Source organism: Bos taurus, chromosome 2 (genome assembly GCF_002263795.3).
Source record: "Bos taurus isolate L1 Dominette 01449 registration number 42190680 breed Hereford chromosome 2, ARS-UCD2.0, whole genome shotgun sequence".
NCBI lineage: Eukaryota > Metazoa > Chordata > Mammalia > Artiodactyla > Bovidae > Bos > Bos taurus.
The window spans coordinates 27,068,147-27,095,806 of NC_037329.1; the positions used below are offsets into that span (position 1 = coordinate 27,068,147).

Below are 27,660 nucleotides of genomic sequence, written 5' to 3' on the forward strand. Positions count from 1 at the left end.
TCCCCCTTTAGGAAATTATTTTACTTATCTCTTAATATTTTGATCAGGAACAAATATTTAACATTCAGGAGTCACTCTAAGTGGTATGGATTAGAAGCAGGGGGCAGGCACGGGTGAAAAATCATTTTGGATGGGAAAGCCTGTCCACCTTCCATGCATTATAACCAGCAGGCAAAGACTAAATATTGGGCAGGCGCCATCACTGCCCATCTTCTCAAGAAAAATTTGAGGAGGGACCCTGGAACCTCGAAGGTGATGGTGGCAGCCCGTCTTTTTACCAAAAGGAGTTTGATTCAAATGAGTCCAGTTTGGATTAGGTAAAGAATGAGATTGAGGAGATGTGTTCTAGAAATCAGCCAATTTCGCAGCCTGGGGCAGGTATTTGTCATCAGCTGAGTCATACTGCCCTGGGATTAGCCAGCTCTACTTTCTGTTTCAACAATAAAAAGTCTTGCAAAACTGCTGGCATGTGAGACAGAGGGATCCAGAAAGTTTTGGCATCTTTTCCAGCAGCATAACGGGTTTTAGGGAAGAGACTTGTGAGAGCATGGTCCATGCACTCCACCACCAGGGACAGATCCACGTTCACAAAGGATGCAGTGCCTTTCAATTGTTCTAGGCCTGTAAAAAAAGAGACAGAAGCACATTTACCCCGTGGAAGAAGGGGAATAGGGGAATGTGAAGCTAGGTTGCAAAGGGGAGGATGCAGTGAGGGAATTTATTTTGATTTTGCCATTATAACTCGGTCCGCTTGTGGTGGGTTTTTATCTATTCCTCAGAAAAGGATGCAGCAGTGATTTCTTTAGATTGTTGGCTCTCAGACTTGAGTGAGCAGCAGAATCTCCTAGAGAGCTTGTTCAAAGCCAGAACCCAAGAAGTTAGTAGTTCGTATACCCATGGTGGTAGTAATATAAACACAGCACTTCTTAAAACAAACTTGATATAGGAAATGTGTGTACACATGCTTGTGCATATATGTGTGCACTAATATAGCATGTGCCTCTATAATTCAGTGAATAAAGAGAGACTCATCCACTAAAGCCCTGACTCACAAAGCTAAAGGTGTCCTGGTTCTCAGCAAATGAATTGTGTGAGTAATGAGCTAAGATACCTTTAAAGAGGCAGGGACTGGTGATGGCTTGAAGCATTACTCCTAAGCTCTTAAAACATATCTTAAATTGTGTATCCTCAAGGGAAAATCTATTGTGTTAAATCTTTTGACTTCAGCTCCCAGTAGCCACAAGGTGTCCCAAGAGCCTAATTGAGGTTAGCTCAGAAGTCTTAAGTCTATTTTAAACTCCTACGACTCCAGTCTGGGAAACGAAGCAAAGTGATCTTAAATTTGTGGTCTGCTTTTACTATGAGTCTCGCTGATCTCAAAGTCTTGGCTTGGAGAACTCTAATAAGAGCAACCAGGACAAAATAGGGCTCTAAGCCTTTGGTGATTCTGAGAAAGGACCCCTGACCCAGAGGCCAAGTCAAAAAAATTTGAGATAGAAGTTGAAGATATATTCTCAGGCATCTAGGAAATATCAATTTCAACATCAAATGAGGGATTTTGTTTTCGAACTTAGAGGCTTCGGAGTCGGTGAGAGAGAAACAGAGCCTTTAATGACAGTGGTTGTAACCTGATATGTGGTGAGGTGTCAGCACCGCGAGGTTTGTCAAACCAGACGTTCTAGTTGACATATGTGTACCTGTATGCATGTGTGTGTGTGAGTGTGTGTGTGTGTGTGTGTGCGCGTGCTCAGTGGGGTAGTTGCAGAAGTCAGTCATTCTCCCCCAGTAGATGTGACTAGGCTCTTGGCTCCACCTTGAAAACTCCTGGCCTTGAACCTTGCCACAGTTGGCTGTCTTACCGAAGCCCACCGAAGAAGAGGCAGGACCACAGCTGGGGTTAGGGTGACTCCAGGTCAAGTGGAGCGCCTGGCTCAAAGCAGGAGCTTAGTAAGCGTTTGAGGACTAGTGAGTAAATGTTGATAGGGCTGGGAAGTCTGATATGGAGGCAAGAGCCCCAGTACAGGAAGTTCCGGCAGTTCCTCAACGCCTCATTCCCATTGCAGTGCATGGCGGAGAATAGATGGCCAAGTCAGGCCATCTGGGTTCAAATCCAGCTCTTCACTTACTAGCTGTGCCACTTTGGGCAAGTTACATCCCTGTGCCTCTGCTTCTATGAAATCCAGAGGGTTTGTTTGGGCATTTTAAATGAAAGAGTTTGTGTAAACTTAGAATGGTGACAAGTATAGAGTGAATGTTCACTATGTGTTAGTCATCGTTATCTAACCTTTATGATTATTCCTCCAGCCTTGACTCAGTCTGACTTACCTTATTTCTCCTTCCATCTCCACTGCCATGCATTCCTGCTGTGGAAAGCTTCCACCCAAATATTAATAATTTCTTCCTGTTTAGGTCATATTCAAACCTGACCTTTCCTATAAAGGTTTCTTAACCAGCAACGCTTTGATTCTGTGTTGAATTTCTCGAGCAGTTAGAGACTGTACTATCTAGCACTCCTTCTAGGCTGTTGGGTTGTGTCTCAGAAATAAAGAATCAAGTTTCTTGCACGTTGTAAATCTCAGTGTTCAGAGTCATCTGGTTACTTTCTGTTGTCAACTAGATTGTAAGTTAGTCAGAGTTTGAGTCTTTGAATGAGTGGTAGGTGGTCACCAAAAAGAGGTGGTTTGTGTAGATGTAATGACCATGGGCTCCAGTCCAGGCATTGCTCTGAGGAGTTGTATAAACTTGGGTAGGACATTTCCCTTTTCCTTTGCTCGCTGCTATAGTTCTTTTGAGGAATAAATGATACAATTCATAAGGCGTTTAGTATGGAACTTACCACTTAGTAAATGCTCAGTAAATGTTTATAAACACGAGCAAGAGATGACACTAATTAACAGGGACTCCTGATCTATATTTGAGATCTCTACTGGTGTATTACCATGGTAATCTTATTTTTTCCTTTCTGTTTGAGTCTCTTTCAAGCTGTCTAGGACAATGAACCCCATAGGATCCTGGGTCCACCCCAAAGCTCACTTTTCTCAATGTAGCTTTCTCCATATTGTTGTTTGATGTCTGGAGACAGATGCTTCCAAATGGCAAGTTTCTTTTCAGCAGTCTTTTCTGGATCTGACAAATTGGTTTTGAACAATCCTGGTTCGATGCAAGCGACATGCACACCAAAAGCTTTCATGTCCCGCCTGTGAAAAGAGCCAGTTGAAGACATTTAATTCAGGCTTATTTGAATAATGTTTGCTTATAAATCCTTTCATGGAATCACAGAGTGGGGTGCACAGGAAAGAGCATCTTATTCTACCATCTCAGTTTGCAGATGAGGAACTGAACTACGGGGTGGATCATCTTCCACATTCCAGACTGGCTACTATGCAGTAAGCCTGTGGGACACATCTGAATAGCACAGCAAAGTCTTTGAAAACTGAACAAATATTGCGATCTCAAACCACAGAAGGTTGGTTGGAAGTTGTGACCTGAACACAAGCTGCTCAATTACCTGCTAAAAACAACAACAATAACAACAAAAACCTATCAACATTCTCCCCAGAATTTAATAGGACTCATAGTTTCATGTTGTACCAAATGTTTAGCATATGATACATAAAAGAAGTCAGAAAATCTCAACTCACATGAGAAAAGACAGTGGACAGATACCAAGGCCGAGGCAACACAGATGTTGGAATTATCAAAGTCTTTAAAGTGCTTGTTACAAACATGCTCCAAGAGAGAGACACTCCTGAAGTAATTGGGAATTTAGAAAGCTTTAGAAAAGAAAGAAAAGATAAAGAAGAACAAAGTTAAAACTTTACACTTGAAAAATCCATTAACCAAAATAAAATATTTACTGGCTGGACTCATTAGTAAAATGAAGAAGATGAAGGAAAGTCAATGAATTTGAAGATGGATCACTAGAAATTACCTAATCTGAACAGCAGAGAGAACAATAATTGACAAAGTGAACAGAACCATAGAAATCTGTGGGACAAAATCAAAAGGTTTAATATTTGTGTTAGAATCCCAGAAGGAAGAGAAATAGTGGATTGTAGATAAAAAATGTTCGGAGAAACAATGGCTGAAACCCCCTCAAATATGTGAAAAGGCATAAACCTACAGATTGGAGAAGCCCAGTGAACCTCAGACATCATAAACCCAAAGAAGCTAATGCCTGGGGCACCGCATTGAAGGACTTTGCTAAATTGGTCCTTTCATGGTTTTATGCTCTGGGGTTCTCTGATGACATAGCAAAAAGAGGTGGTCAATGCTTTCCTGTGGTAGCAAAATCTTCACATTAGATTAGCAAGCTTCTGTGTGTGTGTGTGTGTGTGTGACTCAGTCTTGTCTGACTCTTTCCCACCCCATGGACTATAGCCCACCAGGCTCCTCTGTCTGTGGGATTCTCCAGGCAAGAATACTAGAGTGGGTTGCCATTCCCTTCTCCAGGGTAGCAAGCTTCTAAGTTTTATTTGGAAATGGAAGCATCAGAGGAAAGCTGACTTTCTTGTCTTTGGGGTAGAGGTGGGACGGTTACCATCCATTCAGCTATAGTGTTTGAAATTTGAGTCTAGAACTTGCAACAAGAGGGGAGAAAATTGCTGCATCGCTAAGTCATTACTTTATCAGATAATTTTCTACTGAGGGTTTAAATAAGATGTCACTGTTGTGTCTGCAACTGACAGTAATACCAACAGAGAGACCTGATTTAGTTCCTCTCTCTGATTCCCTAACTATTAAACAAGCTAATCTGTTGAATACAAATTTGCCACCACTATTCTCATATGCATTAATGCAAAAAGGAGAAAAGACTTTAAAAGATTTAGGTTCAAATCCTATTCTACCACTTGACAGCTGGGTGACCTCAGGGGAGTTATCTCATCTCTCTTAGCTTCAGTGGTATCATTTATATTTTATTTCTCATTTTTTAAATGTTTTTTCCTTATTTTTTGCTTAGAACCCTTGTGCCAAGGGCTGACTTTCAGTATCATAAATTGGGAATAGTTTAAAGCACTAAATAGAGTGTCTGGTATATACATGTTCAATAAATGTTAGTGGTTATTGTTTGCTAAGATGTCCATGTTTGCTTTACCTTAAGCTGTCATTGAAGCCTTCTACTGCATATTTAGATGGCGAATAGCCCCCTCCACCAAATGCAAGCCGACCCCCAATGCTGGAGACATTGATAATTCTCCCTCGAGCCTTTTTGACCAAGGGAAGCATGTTTAACGTGACACTGATGAGTCCAAACAGGTTCACTTCAACAGGTTCTCTGTAGTCCTCAACTGTCAGCCAGTCATTGGGTGCCAGCACACCAAGAATGCCAGCGTTGTTGATCAGACCCCAGAGACCTGGAACAGAGCGGAAGGGAAGGAGGTGTGGTAGAAGGTGATACTTATATAGGCATCCTCGATGGAAATACAGCTCTGCCTTATCTGATGGTGTCATTTTCTCCTTCCAGTCACATTCCTTCCTGCTTTGAATACTTGCAGTTTGGGGAAGTGATAGTACAGTGGGTGAGAGGTTAAACTGAAACGGCTGAAGTTCTGTTACTGGAAGCCACTCTCACAATTTTTCTGTTTCTGCTTCGAATGTCAAACACTATCTGAGTGAGACTTTTTAATCTCAGATGTGAGGAAATTGCTCTATTTTTCCTATCATGCTGGATGGCATAGCCAGAGAATACTTATGAACTGTTTTTATAGACAAAGAACAACATCGATCTATTTCACATTTATTTTTGGTAAAAATCCAGTCATTTACCTGTCTTATTTTATGATGGGAAACACTTAACATTGTTAAAAGTGTTTGGCATTCAAGCATTAAAATATTATTTGGCGCCTTATCAAACCACTGCTTTTGAGGTTCAGAGTCTCAACTATATGATGAAGATGTGATAAAGAAAAATAACATCTGTTTGTTTTTTCCTTTGTGGATTCAAATATCTTCATCCATGAGGATATTTCAAACTTCATTCAGGGAAATAAAATAAAAAGTCTTCTAGTTCAGAATGCGCCTATCTTTGCAGAATCTAATGCAGAATGAGGTCCAATGACTCCCTATTCTACCACAACTACCTAAGACACATTTGCTCAGATCGCCAGACTATTTTCTTCCTTTCCCAGTGACAGTGTGTGAGCTCTGGAACCATTTCGCAGTCGGAAGATGGACCTGGATATTCAGATGGCAATTCAAGGGTTGCCCTCAGAATCTACTGTAGCTTTTAGCCCCAAGTTGTTTGCTGCGTAAGTGGTGAGAGTAGCACTTCACAGAAAAAGATCGGTTAACACCATCATCTCAGTTCTAAATTCACCCATGGGAACGTATGAGAAGATAATGTGGGCTGTGTCTCTCATGCATGTAGAGAGCTTGCAATGTAGAAATATTCAGGGCTATTCTAAACTTTCTCCCATCTTCTCTAGTACACAACTGGTATTTAGGAGACTTTTTTTTTTTTTTTTGGAAAGAGCATTTAAAATCAGACTATTTACTTTCATTTAGCTTTGCTTACTTCTCAACACCCCCTCCATTCCCCTCATTCTCACATCACTCACCTTTCTCCCCAACTTGGTTTTTCACCCACTGGGCAGCCCTCTTGACATTTTCTGGGTCAGTTACATCCAGGAGCACGGTATGAAGCCTCTCTGAAGTTTCTGCCTTTAAAGCTGTTGATCCTGATTCAGTTAGGCAGGCAGCAATTACATGAAATCCTTTCTTATCAAAAGTTCTGGCTGCCAAGTTTCCAAAGCCAGTGTCACACCCAGTGATGAAAATGTACTTATCAGTGATGTTTGCGATCTTTAGCTGTCTTTTATAATTCCACAGAAAACCACAAAGGATCAGAAGGACTAACAGCCAAAAGAGCATTTTTTTCCTGTTGTATGACAAGGACACTTCTTTCTTGAACAATAAAAGAAGATGGCGTCCTGAGTGTTCAAAATTAGAAAGAAAATTCAAATTAGAAGCATTAGGGCATAATAACCCAGAGTGATGAACTTAAGATATCTTAATGCATTTGGATGGATACATAGATGGTTAAAAATGCAATAACTCTTATTTGGTTGGGGAGATGGCCATTTAAGTGTTAAACTACACCTATCATATGTGCATGTGTGTGTGCTCAGTCGTGTCTGACTCTTTGTGACCCCCATGGACTGTATTTCTCCAGGCTCTTCTGTCCATGGGGTTCTCCAGGTGAAAATACTGGAGTGAGTTGCCATTTCCTCCTCCAAAGGATCTTCCTGACTTAGGGATCGAACCTGTGTCTCCTGCATTGCAGGCAGATTCTTTACCACTAAGCCACAAGGGTTTCCCAAGTGGCAGAGAAAGTAACTGGCAAAATTGACAAGGGTCATTGGGTTGATTTAACTTTTTTTCTCTATCTGTATATATGCAAATATTTCTTTGCTTAATAAGGAATATTAACATAAACACAGATAGAATGATACACACACACTCGTGCACACAGACACACAACTCTATTTCTACTGTTTTACAAGGAATAGATTGTTTCAGATAAAAAATAATGCAACATATCCTCACTTATTGTGGACGATTTGGACTCTGCTTTCATCTTTTTTTCCTGCCAAAGATCTATAGCTAAAGAAGGAAAAAATGGGTAATAAAAATAAGTCAAAGGTAAAAGGAAGGTTTGTGCAAACTAGTTGGTTCTTGTGGTATAGCCATGACTATTACTAAAGCCGTCAGGTTTTTAGACTATTGTTACTTAAAAATTTGGTATAGTTTTTCCAAATCTTCCCTCTGTAGGAATTATTGATTTGTTGCAAGTCGATGTCTATGTAGCAAGATTTCCTTTTCAAGTAAATAAATACATTTAAAATATGTAATTTTGAGGGGTGGGGTGGTGTAACCAACTCTTGCAAAATTTCATATTTAGACATTTTAAGGAAACTTCATGTTTATACATTCAATTAGTATAGCGTTTTGCTCAAGCCTAGGTCTTGATAAAAAATTGTTGAATAACTAAAAGTTAACTATATTCACCAAATGGATTCTGTAACCTTTGTTGCAATCCAAACTCCCAAGGGAATTATGTGAAAAATGCAAATATTCATGGGGTTCAATGTGCCCTAGAGCTGAGAGTCGGAGAAGGCAATGGCACCCGACTCCAGTACTCTTGCCTGGAAAATCCCATGGACGGAGGAGCCTGGTGGGCTGCCATCTATGGGGTCGCACAGAGTCGGATACAACTGAAGTGACTTAGCAGCAGCAGCAGCAGAGCCGAGAGTGGAAACTCTGTGCTGTAGGGTTTTGCTGCTGGCAGGCAGGCCTAAGGGGAGCAATAGTAAAACAATGGCTTACTTTTGTAAAGCATTCTGCCTTTCACTTTTACATATAAGTCTCATTTGACCCTCTTTGTAGCCTTTTCAGTTAGAGAGGGCTCATTACTTGCCTCATTTTATAGGAGAATTAATATGCCAATTAATAAATGTAAAAGGAAAAATGAAATTAGCAAATTATGATGTGGCAGCTGACAAAGTGACAGCTGTTCCAGGCAATTCTAAACTAGTGGGTGAAATTCCGATGAGAAACGGTAACTATAGAATCTCAAAGAATCTCTGCATAAAGCTCGTACTAATTAAAAAGAGAGCAATAGTAATTTCACAGTGGAGAAATCTGACGGATACCACTTTAACCAAGTGATAAAAATGAACACTACAGAGACGACAAAATGGCGGAGGAGTAGCTGGACATGGAGTACTTCTCTCTTCATGGATGGATCAGGGATATAGCTTCAGATGCAGGGATCTCACAGAGCACCAGCTGAGGGCTGGCAGGAGTGCCTGATCACCGGAAAGGAATATGGATCCACACAAAACTCAGTAAGAGGAAGGAAGGAAGAAAGGGAAAATTAGGAGAGTGAGTAGGACTAGATCTGCACTCAGGGGGAGAAGGAACTGAAGCAGGGGTGAGATTCCCACACTGGAGCAATAGTTTGGGACAGAGAGGAGGCATTTGAGGCTGTTGGAGAGTGAATCAATTGATCTGTGACATTCTGAATGGAGCAGAGAACCACAGCCCTACCTGTCCAGGACAAGGTCCCTCCGTACGTGCAGTCGCTGGGAGCTGGACCGTTGGGATTAAAGAGCAATCCTAAAGTGAGGGCTGCTGGTGACTGCTGGAGATGGCCTGAGGGGATGTGAAGGAGGCGATCACCGTGGGAGTGCCCTTGAAGGAAAGCTGGGCAGCCATGGAGGCAGGGCCATACTGCTGAATCATGCGCAGGGGGTGGGGCCACCACTGTAGCCTCTCTCTCTCCCCACAGGCCAGAGCCAGCAGCTGACCAGTAGAGAAAGACCCCAGAGATGGTGGTCCTTGGTGGGCCTGATGCACCAGTTGAGCTCAGTTCAGTCAATTCAGTCACTCAGTCGTGTCCAACTCTTTGCGACCCCATAAATCGCAGCACGCCAGGCCTCACTGTCCGTCACCAACTCCCGGAGTTCACTCAGACTCACGTCCATCGAGTCAGTGATGCCATCCAGCCATCTCATCCTCTGTCTTCCCCTTCTCCTCTTGCCCCCAAATCCCTCCCAGCATCAGAGTTTTTTCCAATGGGTCAACTCTTCGCATGAGGTGGCCAAAGTACTGGAGTTTCAGCTTTAGCATCATTCCTTCCAAAGAAATCCCAGGGCTAATCTCCTTCAGAATGGACTGGTTGGATCTCCTTGCAGTCCAAGGGACTCTCAAGAGTCTTCTCCAACACCACAGTTCTAAAGCATCAATTCTTCGTCACTCAGCTTTCTTCACAGTCCAACTCTCATATCCATACATGACCACTGGAAAAACCATAGCCTTGACTAGACGAACTTTTGTTGGCAAAGTAATGTCTCTGCTTTTGAATATGCTATCTAGGTTGGTCATAACTTTCCTTCCAAGGAGTCAGCATCTTTTAATTTCATGGCTGCAGTCACCATCTGCAGTGATTTTGGAGCCCATAAAAATAAAGTCTGACACTGTTTCCACTGTTTCCCTATCTATTTCCCATGAAGTGATGGGACCAGATGCCATGATCTTAGTTTTCTGAATGTTGAGCTTTAAGCCAACTCTTTCACTCTCCTCTTTCACTTTCATCAAGAGGCTTTTTAGTTCCTCTTCACTTTCTGCCATAAGAGTGGTGTCATCTGCATATCTGAGGTTATTGAGATTTTTCCCGGCAATCTTGATTCCAGCTTGTACTTCTTCCAGCCCAGCATTTCTCATGATGTACTCTGCATAGAAGTTAAATAAGCAGGGTGACAATATACAGCCTTGACGTACTCCTTTTCCTATTTGGAAGCAGTCTGTTGTTCCATGTCCAGTTTTAACTGTTGCTTCCTGACCTGCATATAGGTTTCTCAAGAGGCAGGTCAGGTGGTCTGGTAGTCCCACCTCTTGAAGAATTTTCCACAGTTTATTGGGATCCACACAGTCAAAGGCTTTGGCATAGTCAATAAAGCAGAAATAGATGTTTTTCTGGAACTCTCTTGCTTTTTTGATGATCCAGCGGATGTTGGTAATTTGGTCTCTGGTTCCTCTGCCTTTTCTAAAACCAGCTTGAACATCTGGAAGTCCACGGTTCACGTATTGCTGAAGCCTGGCTTGGAGAATTTTGACCATTACTTTACTAGCGTGTGAGATGAGTGCAATTGTGAGGTAGTTTGAGCATTCCTTGGCATTGCCTTTCTTTGGGATTGGAATGAAAACTGACATTTTCCAGTCCTGTGGCCACTGCTGAGTTTTCGAAATTTGCTGGCATATATTTCACAGCATCATGTTTCAGGATTTGAAATAGCTCCACTGGAATTCCATCACCTCCACTAGCTTTGTTCATAGTGATGCTTTCTAAGGCCCACTTGACTTCACATTCCAGGATGTCTGGCTCTAGGTGAGTGATCATACCATCGTGATTATCTTGGTCATGAAGATCTTTTTTGTACAGTTCTTCTATGTATTCCTGCCACCTCTTCTTAATATCTTCTGCTTCTGTTAGGTCCATACCATTTCTGTCCTTTATCAAACCCATCTTTGCACCAGCAACAGAGAAAGATCACAGCCAGGAGGGCCCTTTGAGCACCTGCTTCACCAAGCAACAATGAAGGACCAACTAGGGAAGTCCTTTGAATGCCAGCTTCCAGAGGCTAGAAAAATACTCTATGTTCGTGCTAAGTTGCTTCAGTTATGTCCAACTCTGTGCGACCCTGTGAACGGCAACCTGCCAACCTCCTCTGTCCATGGGATTCTCCAAGCAAAAATATTGGAATGGGTTCCCATGCCCTCCCCCAGGGGGCTCTTCCCAGCCCAAGAAACAAACCCGTGTCTCTTATGTCTCCTGCATTAGCAGGTGGGTTCTTTATCACTAGCACCACCTGGGAAGCCCCTGAAAAAGAGTCTAATAGCACTTTATCACCTATGCCCATGGCCACCGGGTTCCCTACACTTTTGGCCCCACCAGGTTCCCTACACTCTGAGCAGCCATGCCTCCTCCATGCCCAGTCCTCACTGGTGCAGAGCTGCCAGAGGCTAGAAAGAAAAAGGCTTAATAGTGCCGTATCTCCTGCTCCTGTGGCCACCACCTCCCCCATGCATGGTGCTGCCAGGGTCCCCACAATTCAAGCAGCTGTGACACCTCCACTCTTGGTCCTCACTGGGCAGACCCAAGTCCTCCAGGGCAGCCTCAGGAGTGAACTCCCGTGGATAACCTGCATGGAGTGCTGGGGATGAAACCACAATTGACTTCCAGGGGCAGAATGGCTAAGGAAGAGGATTGGAAATCTTTCCACCAGCTGTACAAGCTGCAGATTAAATCCACACAACCAACTAGGTACTCTGTGCCTATGAAATATATAAAAGGACAATGAGTGTTCACATAAAAGCAAAAAACCCTAGCTCTGGCAACAGTGGAGGTAAGTATACACAGGAGTAGAGGCAGATAGGTCCAAAGAACAGTCCAGTATAGGAGGGCTTCCTAGGAGGTGGAGGTAGAGTTACTACTCTCTATATACAATTTTTTTCCCTTTTTTCCCCCTTTCCCCTCTTTTTCCCTTTCCCCCCCTTTCCCCTTTTTTATCCTTTTAATCTTTCCCCCTTTTTTCTTTTTCATATATTTCTCATTTTCTTCCTTTTTTTTTTTTCACTCTCTTTTTTCTCTCTTCCTTTTGTAAATGTGTGAGTTTCTTTGGGTGCTCTTAGCAACTGAGTGTTGTTTTCACCATTAGTCTTGAGGTTTTGTCTTCTGTGCTGTGATGCCTGTGAAGTCTTGGTGCTACAGTAAGGGAAGGAACCAATAGCAGACTATTGGAGGCAGAAAAATGGATAAGTGATCTGGAAGACAGAATGGTGGAAAGAACTGAAGCAGAGCAGAATAAAGAAAAAAAAAATAGAAAGAAATGAGGACAGTCTCAGAGACTTCTGGAACAACATTAAGCACACTAACATATGAATTATAAGGATCCTAGAAGAAGAGGGGGGAAAAAGGCATGAGAAAATATTTGAGGAGATAATAGTCAAAAACTTCCCTAACTTGGGAAAGGAAATAACCATCCAAATCCAGGAAGCCCACAGTCCAATACAGGATAAACCCAAGGAGAAATACACCAAGACACATATTAATCAAGTGAATGAAAGTTAAACAGAAAGAACAAATATTAAAAGCAGCAAGGGAAAAGCAGCAAATAACACACAAGGGGATTCCCATAAGGCTAACAGCTAATCTTTCAACAGAAACTCTGGCCAGAAGGGAGTGACAAGGTATACTTAAAGTGATGAAAGAAACAAAATTACAACAAAGATTGCTCTATCTAGCAAGGATCTCATTCAGATTCAAAGGAGAACTCAAAAGCTTTACGGATCAGCAAAAAAAAAAAAAAAAGATAAGAGAATTCAGCGTCACCAAACCAGCTTCACAACAAATGCTAAAGAAACTTCTCTAGGTTGGAAACACAAGAGAAAGAAAAGGCCTACAAAAACAAACCCAAAAGAATAAAGTAAATAGTAATAGGATCATTAGTTAATTAGTGTTAGTCGCTCAGTCGTGTCCAACTCTTTGTGACCCCATGAACTGTAGCCCACCAGGCTCCTCTGTCCATGGAATTCCCCAGGCAAGAATATTGGAGTGGATAGCCATTTCCTTCTCCAGGCGATCTTCCTGACCCAGGGATTGAATCTAGGTCTCCTGAATTGCAGGCAGATTCTTTACTGTCTGAGCCACCAGAGAAGCCCCATACGTAGCATATATATCAATAATTATGTTAAGTGTAAATTGACTAAATGCTCCAATTAAAAGATACAATGGATACAAAAACAAGACCCTTCTCTATACTGTCTACAAGAGACCCACCTCAGACCTAGGGACACACAAAGTGAGGGGCTGGAAAAAGATATTCCATGCAAATGGAAATCAAAAGAAAGCAGGAGTAGCAATAGTCATATCAGATAAAATAGACTTTAAAATAAAGACTGTTATAAGAGACAAGGAAGGACACTACATGATGATCCAGGAATCAATCCAAGAAGAAGATATAAAGTTATAAATATATATGCATCCAACATAGGAGCACCTCAATACTAAGGCAAATGCTAACAACAGGGAGATCCAACCAGTCCATTCTAAAGGAGATCAGCCCTGGGATTTCTTTGGAGGGAATGATGCTAAAGCTGAAGCTCCAGTACTTTGGCCACCTCATGCGAAGAGGTGAAAAGACTCTTTGGAAAAGACTCTGATGCTGGGAGGGATTGGGGGCAGGAGGAGAAGGGGACGACAGAGGATGAGATGGCTGGATGGCATCACTGACTTGATGGACGTGAGTCTGAGTGAACTCCGGGAGTTGGTGATGGACAGGGAGGCCTGGCGTGCTGCGATTCATGGGGCCGCGAAGAGTAGGACACGACTGAGCGACTGAACTGAACTGAACTGATTAAAGGGGAAATTGACAGTAACACAATAATAGTGCAGGACTTTAATACCCCATTAATACCAATAGACAGAGATCTACCAGACAGAAAATTAACAAGAAAATACAAGCCTTAAATGATACATTATATCAGTTGGACCTAACTGATATTTATAGGGCTTTTATCCAAAAACAGCAGCTTTCACTTTTTCTCAAGTGCACATGGAACTTTCTCCAGGATAGATCACATTTTGGGTCACAGATCAAGCCTTGGTAAATTTTAAAAAATTGAAATCATTTCAAGCATCTTTTCCAACCACAACACTATAAGACTAGATATCAGCTACAGGAAAAAACACTACCAAGAACACAAACACGTGGAGGCTGAACAGTACACTTCTGAATAACCAACATATTACTGAAGAAGTCAAGAAAGAAGTCCAGATATACTTAGAAACAAATGACAATGAAAACACAACTCAAAACCTACGGGAGGCACTAAAAGTAGTTCTAAGTGGGAAGCTTATACCAATACAAACCTCCCTTAAGAATCAAGAAAAACATTGAATAAACAACCTAACCTTACACCTAAAGCAACTAGAAAAAGAAGAACAAAAACCCCTAAAGTTTGTATAAAGGAAGAAATCATAAAGATCAGAGCTGAAATAAATGAAGGAGACAATAGCAACTTTTGATCCTGCACCAAAAAAATCACTTTTTCTTTTGTCAAAAAGAACATTTTTAGGTTGACAAATGAAATTTGAGTAAGCTCTGTAGATCGGATAAACAATAAATATTACATGAATATCAAATTCTCAGTTTTGATCACTTCTATGATTATGTAGAAAATGTCCTACTTTTTAGGAAATACACATGGAAGTATTTAAGGATTAAGTAGCACCATGTCTCCAACTTACTCTTAAACGGTTTAGGAAATAATAAAAATATGTATATAAACAAACATTAAGAATATGTACATTCTCTAAAGAGAGAATAAGAATGTAAATGTGGTACAGTGTCAATATCTGGGGATTCTGGGTTGTGCTATTCTTTCAACTTTTCCATAAGTTTGAAATTAATTCAAACCAAAAAGTTCAAAATTTGGCAAAGGAAAATGATTTTTTTTTTTAATGAGAAAAGTGTTCATTTGACTGCTTTGAGTTCACGCACAGGATAGATGAGAAGTTTCATATACAGAACTTCAGAGTCTAGTGACCTTGGACACCAAGTTTTCTGCCTTCTTCTCTTTGGGAAATTCACCTTCATAACCACTGGAGGAAAGCAAAAACTCAGACCAAATCAGTCAGACTCCCTCTCCCTCCTCATCTTATCCATCTCCCCCCTCAACTTCCTCCTTCCCTAGCCAAACCAGTTTTTCCCGGGTGACAAGCAAACGGAGAGGAGGTTTTAGTTGTTAGGGATGGGCTCACTTTAAAATGTGTTGCCCTCATTAGTTACTCCTTTGGGCTGAGGGTTATTTCAGATGCTGGTGTCCCAGCCTGCAGCCTGAATCCAAGGACTGCCAGCCTTGACCTAGAGCTTTGCATAGTCTGTCGTTTCCCCAAAGATTGTCATCCAAAAACACTGCTTCTTCTTCAGTCCCTAAGGTTCACATACCTCTAGGTCATTGGACCAAGTCAGCCACAAACCAACACATACCTTTGTCCTCTAATTTTAGCCAAGATGTTACCTTTGAGTAATAACCCTCGGTCAGTCAGAGTTGCTGAGAACATGACCTGTACACAGAAGCTGATTGATGGTTGATTGGTTCATTGACCACTGGGAAGTAAATGAGTAACAGCAACTCACAGGGCTGCACCAGCCTTATTCTGCCAGCTGTGGTCACCTCCATATGGGTCCTTGGTGCCAGCAATTGAGTCAGGGCGTTGACTTTGGTAGCTTGGGTTGTTGGCTTCTCTGTGTGTTTTCCAATTTATCTCACAGCATTTATTGGACATTGTATTTCCAATTTATCTCCCTGCTTAGTAGGGGTACAAATCTCTCAGCAAGAAGTGCCTAGGTCTGTCAGGGTCCCTCTAGCACCCAGGGACTGTGAGCTTATTGATTCATCAAGGCCAAGAACGGAGTAAGAGAAAGCAGATCTTCAGCCCCTAAAGCTCAATGCATGAGGTAGGGTGCAATTCTGAGCGTATGTCCTCTGAACAGGTCATGGAGTGTTTTCTTCAGCCAAAATCAACACTAGCCAATTTGCCAGTAAAAATTTAGAAAGCAAGGACCAAAGTCACACACACACACACACACACACACACACACACACACAAGAGACATTAAATCAGGGTTTAGGAGCTGAGGCCTTGGAATCAGGCAGATCAAGTTTCAGGTTCAGTTCCTCTACCATCAGAGGGCCTTTGGGTCAATTGTCATATTATCTTCATTTCCATTTTTCTGTCTGTAAAATAGAGATAACTTCTACCTTGAAGAGTGTTGTTATTTAGTCACTAAGTCGTATCCAACTCCTTGTGACTGTATGGACTATAGCCCGCCAGGCTCTTCTGTCCATGGGATTCTCCAGGCAAGAATACTGAAGTGGGTTGCCATTTCCTCCTCCAGGGGATCTTCCAGACCTAAGAACTGAACTCCTGTCTCCTGCATATCCTGCACTGGCAGAGAGATTCTTTACCACTGAGCCACCGGGGAAGCCCACCTTGAAGAGTACCTGGTGAAATAAAATGACTAGAGGCCTGACACACAGGAAGACCCTTGTCATGTGGCAGGACTGGCCGCTGTATGCATTGCTCATGTCTTAGCATGGGGTTCTCAGGCTCAGTATTTTTGCAGTTTTGGTCAGATAATTCTTTATTGTGGGGGGTCTCTGCTGTGTATTACAGGATGTTTAGCACCACCCTGGCCTCTGCCACTTAGATGCCAGTAGTCTTCCCCAGTTGTGACAACCAAAAATGTCTCCAGACATTGCCAGATATTCCCCTAGGAATAAAATTCTTCCCAGTAGAGAACTGCTGGTCTAGTGTTTCCTTGTCTTGGAGGTCCAGAATGGTACAGCATTCAAAACTGCTGAAAACTACTGAAAACCCAGACTGGAAATTCAGTCTTTGTTTCCTTAGTAGTGACATATTGACGAAAGTTTATATTTTTTATGGTCTTACCAGAAAATTTTTATTATTTATAAATACTGGATGGCATCATCAGCTCAATGGACATGAGGCTGAGCAAACTCCTGGAGACAGTGAAGGACAGTGAAGCCTGGAGTGCTACAGTCCATCTGGTCGCGAAGAGATAGACATGACTTAGCGACTGAACAACAATAAATTCATAGCCTGCTGCAGTAAGCATTAATAGCTATGATTTTAAAAAGTTTCCTAGGAACTCGTGTATTTGAGTCCACGTGATACAACTGGAAATTTTATGCATCGCACCACAGGGATCTCACATGCTGCAACTAAGAGCCGAGGCAGCCAAATAAATAAAATAAATGAATATACATATTTTGAAAATTGCCTTTTTGTCATCAGGAGGATAGGAGGCAGTGAGCAAAGCCAAATTTATGTATGCTACCATTTGTGAATTTAGAAATTACCAAATGAGCACTCACAGCATTTATGAGGCCTAAATGCTAGCTGAGCCTTTTGAGTTTGGACCACTATGAACTCCTCTGGGGTGCCCTTCAGATGAGTACCACTGACTACAGAATTCAAAGAATGCTCTGAGAAAGCCATGGTCCTTGGGATTCTCAGTTGATCAAGTCAGGTAGGAATGATAGTAACTCTATGATCTATTGAGTGGCTCAGCTGGTAACGAATCTGCCTGCAGTGCAGGAGACCTGGGTTTGATCCCTGGATTGGGAAGATCCCTGGAGAAGGGAAAGGCTACCTACTCCTGTATTTGGCCTGGAGAATTCCATGGACTATATAGTCCATGGGGTCGCAAAGAGTCAGATACGACTGAGTGACTTTCACTTCACTTCACCATAGTCTAGGACCTCTGCTAAGATCTAGAAATATTTATCTCTTTCAAACCTTACAGTAAAATTATCTCTATTTTATGGATGAGGAAACAAATTCAGAAATGCATGTTAATGGGCGCAAGATAGAACTGTGTTGTTTCAGGCCACTCAATCCCAGCATCCATCCTTTAATTGTCTGCTCCACTGTTAAGGGGACTCCCACTCAACTCTGGGAGTCTGGACTGTGTGTACACTTCTCTACACCACCATGCCTAATGATACTTGATTTTAAGTAAATACACGTAGAAGGAAAGAAGAAAGAAAGAGAAGAAAGTTTCCACTCGAACACCAGGCATCTAGCAATAACTGGATTGGTTTTTGAGCCCTTTGATTCATCAGGGCATCTTCCTCTCCTCCTCCTTGTCATCAGATAGTCACACTTCCAATTTAGATAACTTTGAACATTATTGAAAAATATTCCTATAAAATTTATCTCATCAAATTATCAAAATACTTCTGTGAGCTAAGTAGGGTTGGTGTCAGACATAAGATCATTTGCCAGAGAGTGGCTAGAACTAAAAATTTCATCTCTGAGCTCCTAAGCTGTGTTAAAAAAAAAAAAAAAAGACAGAGAGAGAAAGAAAAGTAGAACTAGAAAGAGATGAACACATTATCAATCAATAGGAAAATTAAAATATATTATCAAAATTCTCCATGACACCACAAAGACTCAAAAGGAATCAAAAAAGGAGAACTAGGTTTCTCTTTGATCTGTATTTGAAGGGCTGAAGAGTAACTGCTTGTCTGCGGCTATTGGAAAATATTACAACTCAATTGCTGTCCTTGTCTACTTCTGCTTCTTTTAATTTTCTCTTCCTGGTTAAAATATCTAAAATAAGATCCTTTGATTTCACTTCTCTTATTCATCTTCCTCCGCCCTTTAAAAATAAACGAGAGATTCTTAAAAAAAAAATAAGATAAAAATAATGTCTCCATCTTTCAGAGTCACTGTGAGGTATACTTTTTATTAGAGAGGTAGAGTTCTTTGTAGTTACTTCCTCCCAAACAATTTGGTTTTATTTCCACAAAACTTCACAAAGAGAAAGCAATACTGAATCTAGTCGATCACACTGACTGTTAGGGTATTCGTTGAATCTTTATTTTTATTTTTTTCAATTTGCTGCAAGTGTGACCTGAGGTGAATTAACAACTAAGTTTTTTAAAATCAAAATACATCAAATAGAGAACATTTATCAAAAAGCTTTCTAAAATATTTTCTTTCTGAGTTTCTCTTGCACAAGCTTTCTTAAAAGTTGACAGCAGTCTGACTGGACATGTATGTCCCTTGTCCATTTAAATCTTGTAAACCTGGGACTTCTCTGGTAGTCCAGTGCTTAGGAGTCTACCTTGCAGTGCAGGAGACGTGGGTTCAATTCCTGGTCATGGAACTAAGATCCCACATACTGCAGAGCAATTAAGCCCATGTGGTCAACCATTGAGCCCACACACCACAACCAGTCAATAGGAAAATGAAAATCAATTCAGTTCAGTTGCTCAGTCGTGTCCGACTCTTTTCGACCCCATAAATCGCAGCATGCCAGGCCTCCCTGTCCATCACCAACTCCCAGAGTTCACACAAACTTACGTCCTTTGAGTCGGTGATGCCATCCAGCCATCTCATCCTCTGTCATCCCCTTTTCCTCCTGCCCCCAATCCCTCCCAGCATCAGAGTTTTTTCCAATGAGTCAACTCTTCACATGAGGTGGCCAAAGTACTGGAGTTTCAGCTTTAGCATCATTCCTTCCAATGAACACCCAGTGCTGATCTCCTTCAGAATGGACTAGTTGGATCTCCTTGCAGTCCAAGGGACTCTCAAGAGTCTTCTCCAGCACCACAGTTCAAAAGCATCAATTCTTCGGCGCTCAGCCTTCTTCACAGTCCAACTCTCACATCCATACATGACCACTAGAAAAAACATAGCCTTGACTAGATGGACCTTTGTTGGCAAAGTAATGTCTCTGCTTTTGAATATGCTATCTAGATTGGTCATAACTTTCCTTCCAAGGAGTAAACGTCTTTTAATTTCATGGCTGCAGTCACATTTGCAGTGATTTTGGAGCCCTCAAAAATAAAGTCTGACACTGTTTCCACTGTTTCCCCATCTATTTGCCATGAAGTGATGGGACCAGATGCCATGATCTTAGTTTTCTGAATGTTGAGCTTTAAGCCAACTTTTTCACTCTCCTCTTTCACTTTCATCAAGAGGCTTTTTAGTTCCTCTTCATTTTCTGCCGTAAGGGTGGTGTCATCTGCATATCTGAGGTTATTGATACTTCTCCCAGCAATCTTGATCCCTTATGATTATACAGTGGAAGTGAAGAATAGATTTAATGGACCAGATCTGATAGATAGAGTGCCTGATGAACTATGGAATGAGATTCGTGACATTGTACGGGAGACAGGGATCAAGACCAATCCCATGGAAAAGAAATGCGAAAAAAAGCAAAATGGCTGTCTGGGGAGGCCTTACAAATAGCTGTGAAGAGAAGCGAAAAGCAAAGGAGAAAAAGAAAGATATAAGCATCTGAATGCAGAGTTCCAAAGACTAGCAAGAAGAGATAAGAAAGCCTTCTTCAGCAATCAATGCAAAGAAATAGAGGAACACAACAGAATGGGAAAGACTAGAGATCTCTTCAAGAAAATTAGAGATACCAAGGGAACATTTCATGCAAAGATGGGCTCGATAAAGGACAGAAATGGTATGGACCTAACAGAAGCAGAAGACATTAAGAAGAGGTGGCAGGAATACACAGAAGAACTGTACAAAAAAGATCTTCATGACCAAGATAATCACGATGGTATGAAGACTCATCTAGAGACAGACATCCTGGAATGTGAAGTCAAATGGGCCTTAGAAAGCATCACTAAGAACAAAGCTAGTGGAGGTGATGGAATTCCAGTTGAGGTATTTCAAATCCTGAAAGATGATGCTGTGGAAGTGCTGCACTCAATATGCCAGCAAATTTCGAAAACTCAGCAGTGGCCACAGGACTGAAAAAGGTCAGTTTTCATTCCAATCCCAAAGAAAGACAATGCCAAGGAATGCTCAAACTACCACACAATTGCACTCATCTCACATGCTAGTAAAGTAATGCTCAAAATTCTCCAAGCCAGGCTTCAGCAATATGTGAACCGTGGACTTCCAGATGTTCAAGCTGGTTTTAGAAAAGGCAGAGGAACCAGAGACCAAATTGCCAACATCCGCTGGATCATGGAAAAATCAAGAGAGTTCCAGAAAAACATCTATTTCTGCTTTATTGACTATGCCAAAGCCTTTGACTGTGTGGATCCCAATAAACTGTGGAAAATTCTGAAAGAGATGGGACTACCAGACCACCTGACCTGCCTCTTGAGAAACCTATATGCAGCTCAGGATGCAACAGTTAGAACTGGACATGGAACAACAGACTGTTTCCAAATAGGAAAAGGAGTACGTCAAGGCCGTATACTGTCACCCTGTTTATTTAACTTCTGTGTAGAGTACCTCATGAGAAACGCTGGGCTGGAAGAAGCACAAGCTGGAATTAAGATTGCCGGGAGAAATATCAATAACTTCAGATATGCAATGGAGAAGGCAATGGCACCCCACTCCAGTACTCTTGCCTGGAAAATCCCATGGACGGAGGAGCCTGGTAGGCTGCAGTCCATGGGGGCGCTAGGAGTCGAACACGACTGAGCGACTTCACTTTCACTTTTCACTTTCATGCATTGGAGAAGGAAATGGCAACCCACTCCAGTGTTCTTGCCTGGAGAATCCCAGGGACAGGGGAGCCTGGTGGACTGCCGTCTATGGGGTCGCACAGAGTTGGACATGACTGAAGCGACTTAGCAGCAGCAGCAGCAGCAGATATGCAAAATGAAAATATGTTATCAAAATTCTCCACCACGCCACAAAGACACAAAGGAAATTTAAAAAGGAGAACTAGTTTTCTCTTTTATCTGCACACAAAGTCCAAACCCCACAACGAAAGACCCTGCATGATGCAACCATATGACTAATGAAAGATATTTTTTGTGAAGAAAATCTTCATGTTGGGCACCCAGAAATCTAAAAAAATTTTAAATGGAGCCAAGAGATCTTACCTAAAATAGTCTTACATGAGCGTCAGATTAAAATAATAATAATGATTATGGTCCCCCGATGAGATCGTTGATGTGATATTCATCCTTGTAAGTTCCCTCAGACAGTGTAATGAAGAAGCTCCTCCATTAGTTACGTTCCCCTTGAATCCTGCTTCCTGCAGGAGGAAGGTGCCCTCAGGACCCAGTGTGCCTTGTAGAATGGGACACAAGTGTGTGTGTGGGGGGTGCCTCTTTTGTAGGCTCATTCAGTCTCCTGGCTGAGCCTGGAGGTGTGCCAGCCCACTCTTTTGTAGGGAAGACCTGATGAGTTTATGTTTTGCATTTTTAGTTCTAAAGAAAAAACCTATCTCCGATTTTCTTTTGACTTCTTTCAAAACTTTTAAATTATAATTCATCAAACCATCTGTAATAATACTTAATATTCTCAGTCTCTTACAGGTTTATTATTTTGCCAATATGCTTTCTGATATTATTGGCAGGTTAAGAATTATTGCTAAAGCCATGGTTACCTTATTTATGTTGCTGAGTAAGCATTGCTAACTGGAAGACATGATATATTAGATGTTATTATAGCTTACAGTTATGCAAGTCTTCAAGGAAGCTTGCAATATCGAGAGAATGTTATGTAGAGTTGCAGAAAGTGTGTTCAAATCTTCAATATATTTCTTTTCATCTCAGTTATCTTTGAGCAGTTTTTAATGGCAATACCTTGAGAAAGTGACATTCATTGTAAGAGTTTTAAATCCAGTTCCCATTATTTTCCATTTGATATATGAAATAATAAATTTTCCTTGAATTCAGATATTGAACCTTGTTTTAAAAATTTGGCATGCTTTTCAAATATCACAAATAAAGCAAAGATGATACAACATTTGATTTTCATTTTATGCAGCATCTAGCCAAGGATATTTTTAGGGCACCTACTAAGCTAAATAAAGCACAGTCCTTACCCTGGAACTAATAGTATAGCAGGACATTTCAGAACTATTCGTTCAAACTTAAATTGAATTTTAATTTAAAAATGTGTTTTTTTAAAAAACTTTTCCCCCAACTGCTAAAAATTGATCCATTGAGAAAGACCACACCACCACTTGGGTCATAAAGCCTTTAACAAGAATTGCCCTTGAAGCCACTAAACTGACTTTCTCCCTCTGTTATTTGTATGTTGGACGTTTCAGGCAAAATTCCAACCCTTGAATCATAAAACAGAATGAATATCTGAAGCAGACTTATTGTCATCCCAGTGTCCAGGAATCAAATGTGCATTGAGGAATATCCCTGCTTTCTCCTGGACTAAACAGCATCTTTCTCACTCAGCTTAGTGTGTGTGTATATGTTTGCCTAAATTGCCCTCTGAAGTATTGGTAAAGCAGGTAGACAAACAGACCTGACCTGCAGTTGGTAGCAAATCTGTTGTTCCAACTAGGAACTCAGCTGAGATTCCCACTCTTTTTAGAGCTCTTCCCCACTCCAGTTTCCAATTAATTATAAGATTCATAGATGGTGTCAAATAGGTACAGAGAGATGAACTAGAGGTAAATCTAATTGTAACTCTAGGGTGACAAAGAACATTCAAAGAGAAACCTGGGGAAGGAAGTTCAAGGCAAGGTTTCTGGTGGCATTGAGCTTTTTTCTGTGATGAGGTGGACCCAGTGGCCATCACAACCTTCTAACATATCATTAAAAAAAAAAAATAGCAACTGCTGACCACAGCATGAAAGACAACTTGATTTATTATGTAAGAGTGAGGAAAAGCAAGACAATTTGAAGACTGACATAAGAAATGAAGGAATAAGTGACAGAACTCCATCAACGGTTACCTTAGTTAAGATGAACTGGGACACAGAAGCTGTTGTGACCTTGCTGGGCTGCTTGTAATCTGCCTGATCTGGTCGCTGTGCTGGGGGAAGGAAGGATTGTGTCACCCTGACCTTGCAGATCCTCTTAAGGTAGAGATGCCTGGGCTTCCGTCAAGCTCAAAGTGCTTAAGTGTGTGAGGAGTCCGCAGGTTCCCTCCTCACTCTGTGAGTCACTGTGACTCGAGCTGATGACTAAATTTGTCTTCTTCAGATGGAGGAAGCCAAGAAGCTCTGGGTCATGTGTTTCCAAAGGAATCTGCAGTATCTTTAGCAAATAAAATGTAGTAACTTTTAGAAGGGACTTAAAAATGATCAATGACACCTTTTTCATTGTAAGTACTGAAATAATTAACATGGAGACATTTTGTAAATTGCCTGATACATTGTTTTAATTATTTAACTTTTGAATTATGATTATTGTTCATGATCTCTAGTTATTTTTTTCATCCTGTTAATAGTACTCCTTCCTTTCTAAGAGAATATGTAGGGGAAATCAGTCCTTGATGGTTCTTTTTACCACCTAAAAAAAAAAAAAAAAAAAAACTGGTAAGCAAGGAGATCAAAACTAGTGTAATGAGAGAGTGGACTTATAAGTCTTAATTTGTATTTTAAGGTACGACAAAGAGATACTGACCCTGGTGGCTCAGATGGTAAAATGTCTGCCTACAATGTGGGAGACCTGAGTTCAATCCCTGGGTCAGGAAGATCCCCTGGAGAAGGAAATGGCAACCCACTCCAGTACTCTTGCCTGGAAAATCCCATGGATGGAGGACTGAGTGACTTCACTTTCACTTTCAAGGAGATACCGAACAGTCTTTAGTACTGAGACCACTGGGCATGGGAAAGGATGCCCCCTTCTTTCCCAGCATTGGTCTATTTTAGAAATGATCAAAACTGACCTGGCATATCCTGAAATGCAGTGGGAAGTGCTGAGGCTGCAGGTGCTAACAGGTACCACCACCTCCTCTCCCCTGCCCCTCAAGCTGACCACCTATATCTTAGGCACACAGGCTGGTACAAATGCCTCTGATTGTTTAGTTTCAGTCCCTTTACATACTAATTTATCGCTACATGTCTCTGATTTCCCAAGCTTCTGTGTTCCTTCTTTGAAAAGGGCAGTTTCTTGTGATTGGGCTGGGTGGATGAATGAACTTACCTGTCTAGGTAGGGTCTAGACAACTGCTATCACTCTTCAGATTACACAGGGACCTTTTTTATGCAAATGAACAAAACATTAAGACTGAAATTTACTTAGCTAAAGGTTTGCCATCACTTCATGGCAAATAGATGGGGAAACAACGGAAACAGTGAGAGACTATTTTGAGGGGCTCCAAAATCACTGCAGATGGTGACTGCAGCCATGAAATTAAAAGACGCTTGCTCCTTGGAAGAAAAGCTATGACCACCTAGACAGCATATTCAAAAGCAGAGACATGACTTTGCCAACAAAGGTCCGTCTAGTCAAAGCTATGGTTTTTCCAGTGGTCATGTATGGATGTGAGAGTTGGACTCATAAAGAAAGCTGAGTGCTGAAAAATTGATGCTTTTGGACTGTGGTGTTGGAGAAGACTCTTCAGAGTCCTTTGGACTACAAGGAGATCCAACCAGTCAATCTTAAAGAAAATCAGTCCTGAATATTCATTGGAAGACTGATGCTGAAGCTGAAACTCTAGCACTTTGGCCACCTGATGCGAAGAGCTGACTCATTGGAAAAGACCTTGATATTGGGAAAGATTGAGGGCAGAAGGAGAAGGGGATGACAGAGGATAAGATGGTTGGATGGCATCACCAACACAATGGACATGAGTTTGAATAAGGCCAGGAGTTGGTGACGGACAGGGAAGCCTGGCATGCTGCAGTCCATGGGGTCACAAAGAGTTGGACACAACTGAGTGGCTGAACCGAACTGAAAGGTTTAGAGTGTCCAAAATGTCCAAATATAGTTCTTCCCCTTTGACATTTCATAAGTCAGAGTAGGCCTTAAATTGAAAATTTTTTGAGAGATAGTACATTGACTTACCTCCACATGAAGAAAGATACAACCAGTTAACATCTGACCCTTGATGCAAGCAAGTTACTGTTACTGAGAGGTGGAGACAGCCATAGGCACTTGGGTGGTAATGAGGTAGAGACTCAAGAAGGACCAAGAAAACACTATAACAATAGTAGGTTTTACTGACTCAGTCATCTTGTTTAGTGCTGCCCCATTTTAAAAACTTCCCAAATAGACTTTTAAAACAATCAGATGTTTTGACTGATTTGCACGTTATGAAGCAGAATTCTGGACATGTGTCTGGTTTCCCCAATTCCAGTGGACCCAATTTAGGAGTTCGGCTTCTGTAGCACTGGCACCAGGGTTGGAACACTTGCTTCCTTTGTCAAATGATCCTATTTAGGTCTTCAGTTAAAGGAATCACTTATTAGCAGTGCGTTATCTGGACTGGCAACATGTCTGCATCAAGTTCACTTAAGCGCTAAACTTTCTTTCATTCTCATTCCTTAATAAGGCTATGAAGGTGTTTCTTTGTTCAGAAATCTCCTTATGTTAGATTTCTGGTCATCAAAGGTGATATAAAAAAATCCAGAATCAAATTGCCATTCTATTTTCTTTCCAATTCCCTTTTAAAACAGAAGATTGCACTGTGAACTTCATTCAAGTGTAAATGTCAATGTTGATAATTGGGATGTAATCATATGGGGGTAAGAGTTGACTCATTGGAAAAGACCCTGATGCTGGGAGGGATTGGGGGCAGGAGGACAAAGGGACGGCAGAGGATAAGATGGCTGGATGGCATCACTGACCCGATGGACATGAGTTTGAGTGAACTCCGGGAGTTGGTGATGGACAGGGAGGCCTGGCGTGCTGTGATTCATGGGGTCACAAAGAGTCGGACACGACTGAGCGACTGAACTGAACTGAAAGCTAGATACTGCCATAGAAAAAACACTAAACATATGACTCTCCTTTTTCTTCTAAATGTGTATGTCCCCCATATTTCCCTCTGCTTTCTGCCCAAGGATGCCTTCTCTACTCTTCTCCAGACACCAAAACACAAGGAGAATATCCAGACCTGAGGCTGTCTCAAGTGACATCCATCAGGCTCACTGTCCCTGCACTGTGCCGGGGTGGTCCAAGCCACAGGTAATCCTGAAATGGGAGTCAAATGGAGAAAAGGACTGATTTCAGCAAAACAAATCCCAGCGGCTGTAGCAGAACAAATTCCTGGAGTATGGCTGGTGTCACTCTTGTAAGAGTTGTCAGAGGGTCAAGGCTGTTCATGGAGTTTGCATGTTGACCAACTTCTTCCTGCATAATAATATAGTCCTCTCTCTAAGGTCACTCTAGCACAGTGTGTTTCTCTGAATAACTATGAGTTGAATTTATGGCTTCCTAGTAAAAAAAAGTACACTTTGAAATTTCTACCTCCTCCCTTTGTCAACAGCTTTCCTAGTTCCACTGTATAGGTTCCCCTTACTATACCAACAATGGTTCTGACAAAGGAGGAGCGTAATTCCAAATGTTGTTCATAAAAGCATAGCTAGGCTTGGTCAAAACCAGGAACTCTGTTTTTTATCTGGCATTTCCTGACTGTCCCAACAGTAAGATGAAGCTGGGGTAATCATTTGTTTCTCTACACTGTAAGATCCTTAGGTATAATAATAATAATATAATAATAATAATAATGAGTCATGGGTACAGTTGATAGATTCTTTGAAAAAAGATTCTTATTTGCAGAACACATCATTTCAGCTGAAACAAGAGGTCTTAGTTTGAAAGGTGGGGTGAAGTGTATTTTATTGGTGAGTATTATCCTTCAAGAGCAAGAGAAGATGGGTGAGAATG

At 41.4% G+C, this 27,660-nt stretch overlaps 1 protein-coding gene across 2 annotated transcripts; it reads right to left on the bottom strand.

Moving 5' to 3' along the window:
• Nucleotides 1-23,926, bottom strand: DHRS9 (dehydrogenase/reductase 9). 2 transcript variants are annotated; one of them, XM_059891801.1, is made up of 5 exons: nt 7,546-9,514; nt 6,558-6,929; nt 5,096-5,354; nt 3,034-3,197; nt 1-621 (listed from the first exon to the last, which is right to left on the bottom strand). In XM_059891801.1, exons 1-5 carry the CDS (start codon nt 7,574-7,576, stop codon nt 398-400), a joined length of 1,050 nt encoding a protein of 349 aa, XP_059747784.1. In that variant the 5' UTR covers nt 7,577-9,514; the 3' UTR covers nt 1-397.
• Nucleotides 23,927-27,660: the final 3,734 nt, after the last annotated feature.

Bases quoted from the DNA above. Each gene is read 5' to 3' on its own strand.
- DHRS9 (XM_059891801.1), bottom strand. From the start codon at position 7,576: ATGAAAGCAGAGTCCAAATCGTCCACAATAA. The intron at 3,198-5,095 runs GTAAAGCAAACA...CTCTTTTCACAG, and splicing joins GGCTTCAATGACAGCTTAAG to GCGGGACATGAAAGCTTTTG. The intron at 622-3,033 runs GTGAGCTTTGGG...CTTTTTTTACAG, and splicing joins AGAAAGCTACATTGAGAAAA to GCCTAGAACAATTGAAAGGC.